Genomic DNA, 3,370 nt, shown 5'->3' with positions numbered 1-3,370 from the left:
AGCTGTTTCTGCTTGGATTTCTCCTGTTATTTCTTCTCAGGACCATCTTCTTCTTTTACGTTTTCTGAGTTTGTAAACCGCTTTAAGGTGCATTTGCGCCACCTATTGGAGTGTAGTATTGAGTTTGGAAAAAGGGAATTTTGTAATTCTGGCCTGATTTTAATTTAAGTGCATTATATACTTTCAATGTCTTCAAGGCATTATATATGTAAATCTAAAGCAGAGGCATTTCTCCATATTTAAACTTAAAATAATACCCTGAAACATATGCTAACAATTAAAAACAATATAGACTTGTGCAATATAGCAGACTGTGGCAATTGTTGGTATATCTTTGTGGGTCCAGTGGATGTACATGTGAAAGTTGTGTTACAACCATCCACATTTGGTTGGCCATGAGATTTCAAGTTTTTTTATATGTATTGAAGTGAAAGTTTGGAGCAAATTTTAAAAATCTAATTAAACAGGGAAATTTGCTGATTCAGATTACACGTTTTGTCATTTAACTTGGATTAAAATGGCTACAAATGAAACAATAAAACAGTGTTTGTTGAATAGGCTATCAAGTTATATATATATATATTTGCACAAACAACTTACTGCAGCAGACAAGATGTTTTATTTCTTATTTCATGTACAATCAGAACACTATATAGTACACATTGATAGACTAACAACAGATGGCATCAATTTATCCTGGACATACAAATCCCAGCACACAAGTAAGCCAGACAGAATTTGCAATAAAAATACATTATTTACCCTAATTTAGATAACCTCTGCGCTCAAACCCCAGAAATGTGAAAAGGGTCGATTTCAGCAACTTCTAAGATGGGAGAAACTGCTTTTTCTGGGAGTAAAGAAACCTCCTGATTGGGTGAAACTCTTCCCATACAAGCAGTGGTACGGCCTCTCGACAGTCTATGGTGGTTGCAATGAAGTCGCTCGTGTTTTTTCAAGGTTCCTGACCGAGTGAAACTTTTGTCACAATGTGTACACGTAAAAGGTCTTTCTCCAGAGTGAACACGCAGATGACAGCTAAGACTTGATTTATGTGCGAAACCCTTTCCACACTGAGGACAGGAGTATGATTTCTCTCCAGGACAAACACGCAAGTGTATCTTAAGTTTGTATTCAGTTGCGAAGCTCCATCCGCACTGAGGGCAAACGTAAGGCTTTTGATTAGTATGAGTACTTATGTGCTTGATAAGATGTGGTTTTTGTATGAAGCTTTTTCCACACTGATGGCAAGCGAATGGCTTTTCTCCCGTGTGAATTTTTGTGTGTTTCTTCAGACTGTCTTTACGTGCAAAACCAACTCCACACTGAGTGCACTGGTACGGCTTCTCTCCAGTATGAAGTCGCAGGTGCACTTTCAGGTTTCCAGACACAGTGTAACTCTTGTCACAATATGAGCACTTGTAAGGTCTTTCTCCAGTATGAATTCTTTGGTGCTGTTTCAGATGGTCATCTCTAGTAAAGCTCATCCCACACTCACAACATATATAATCTCTCACTTCATTATGTGTTTTCTGGTGCAGTTTAAAACAGTCCAGTCGTGAAAAACTCTTTCCACAGAGAGAACACACGTAAGGCTTCTCACCTGAATGAACTTTCAGGTGTTGTTTTAGATGTGATGACGAAATGAACTTTCTACCACACTGATCACAGTTAAATGGTTTTTCTCCAGAGTGAAGGAGCAGATGATTCCTGAGACTTGAAGCTTGAGCAAAACTCTTTCCACACTGAGGGCATGGATACGGTTTCTCTCCAGTGTGAACTCTTGTGTGTTTGTTAAGGTTTCTTTTTTGTGTGAAACTCTTTCCACACTCAGAGCAGGAGTGCAGCTTTTTGGCTTTTGATCCTTGAGTTGTGAAGGAACGACTGTCCTCCGCTTCATTCAGGTCTTGTCTTTGCTGTTTCACTTCCATCCAGTCTAAGATACAAATATTATGTGGTTAAAAATCAGTTCAAGTGAAATCTGATTTAACAGAAGTAAGCCAACAGAGATCAGGTATTGGATCTTTGATGCGCCAAAATTTAGTTCTGTCATTCATTTGTTAATACAATTAAAATGTTTTTGACAATTTCTATACAAGATTATGATCATATAAATGAATTTTCTGTGTCATTTATCATCTATAAACTGCTTATTATTATATCACAGCCCACAACAATCTGTTGAACTTGAAGCTTTATTAATGTTTAATAGAGTCAACAATGAAGAATCAAGAATAAACCAACCTATTTGTTCCTCAGTATCTTCATGTTTTATTCTGGATGTTTCTGGATCACTCATGTCTTCAATCTCCACTTTAATAATCTCCATCTTAATCATAGTACGGCAAACAGAATTCAGCTGTTTCTGCTTGGATTTCTCCTGTTATTTCTTCTCAGAACGACCATCTTCTTCCTTTACGTTTCATGATAGTTTGTAAACCGCTTTAAGGTGCATTTGCGCCACCTATTGGAGTGTAGTATTGAGTTTGGAAAAATTATGGCTTGCTGATTTTGATTTAAGTGCATTATATAGTTTACATTTCTTCAAGGCATTATGTAAGAGAATTTAAGGCATTCATGCATATTTAGACTTAAAATAATACTGAAACATATGCTAACAATTAAAAACAATACAGATGTGCAACTAGTATAGACTGTGACAAATGTTGGCATATCTTTGTGGGTCCATTCAGTGGATGTACGTATCAGCCATGACAAGTGAAAGTTTGTTGTAAATGTAAAAAATCTAATTAAACAAGGAAATGTGTTACGTTTTGATTACACAAAATTACATGTTTTGTCATTTAACTTGGATAAAAAAGCTCACAAATCAATGAATAAAACAGTGGTTGTTGACTAAGCTATCAAAATTGTTTTATATTTGCAAGAACAACTTAATGCAGTGGACAAGATGTTTTATTTATCATAATTTCATATGCAATCAGAACACTATATAGTAGACTTTAATGGACTAACTAGTCATAAGCATATGGCATCAATTTATCATGGACACACAACCTAGCTTTAAAAAAAAAAAAAAAAAAAAAAAAAAAAATGAATTGGCAAGCTTTTTTAGCAAAACTCTTACCGCGATCATAGGGCAGGTCACCCATTTGTCTATATAGCAGGAAAAGGTCAGAAATAAGCATAGAAAAGGCACACAGATGTCACCTTAAACCCAGACTGTGTGAAAAGTTGGTGGTAGAGGTATGGTGGAATGAAAACAAGTTTATAAGCAGTTGTACACACCAAAATATTCTTTGCATTCAAAGTAGGTTCAGATAGATTTCAACCTAAGAGTGATACTGCACTGAAAGGCCAATTTTAAATTGTCACATATCTCCTCCGCTTCATTCAGTTTGTGTCTTTG

At 35.9% G+C, this 3,370-nt stretch overlaps 1 protein-coding gene across 1 annotated transcript; it reads right to left on the bottom strand.

The window, feature by feature from the left end:
• Positions 1-600: 600 nt before the first annotated feature.
• Positions 601-2,405, bottom strand: LOC309505982 (uncharacterized protein). Its single transcript, XM_082179486.1, has 2 exons — positions 2,245-2,405; positions 601-1,936 (listed from the first exon to the last, which is right to left on the bottom strand). The coding sequence occupies exons 1-2, from the start codon at positions 2,336-2,338 to the stop codon at positions 786-788; spliced, it is 1,245 nt and encodes a 414-aa protein (XP_082035612.1). The 5' UTR covers positions 2,339-2,405; the 3' UTR covers positions 601-785.
• Positions 2,406-3,370: the final 965 nt, after the last annotated feature.

Source organism: Leuciscus leuciscus (assembly GCF_965113295.1).
Source record: "Leuciscus leuciscus genome assembly, chromosome: 9".
Classification (NCBI taxonomy): Eukaryota; Metazoa; Chordata; class Actinopteri; order Cypriniformes; family Leuciscidae; genus Leuciscus; species Leuciscus leuciscus.
Note: the sequence above shows the minus strand (reverse complement) of the source record. Positions and strands in the feature narration are given on the sequence as shown.

Coding starts and splice junctions, on each gene's coding strand:
- LOC309505982 (XM_082179486.1), bottom strand. CDS start 2,338: ATGATTAAGATGGAGATTATTAAAGTGGAGATTGAAGACATGAGTGAT. Junction 1,937..2,244: donor AGATACTGAGGAACAAATAG/GTTGGTTTATTC, acceptor TTTGTATCTTAG/ACTGGATGGAAGTGAAACAG.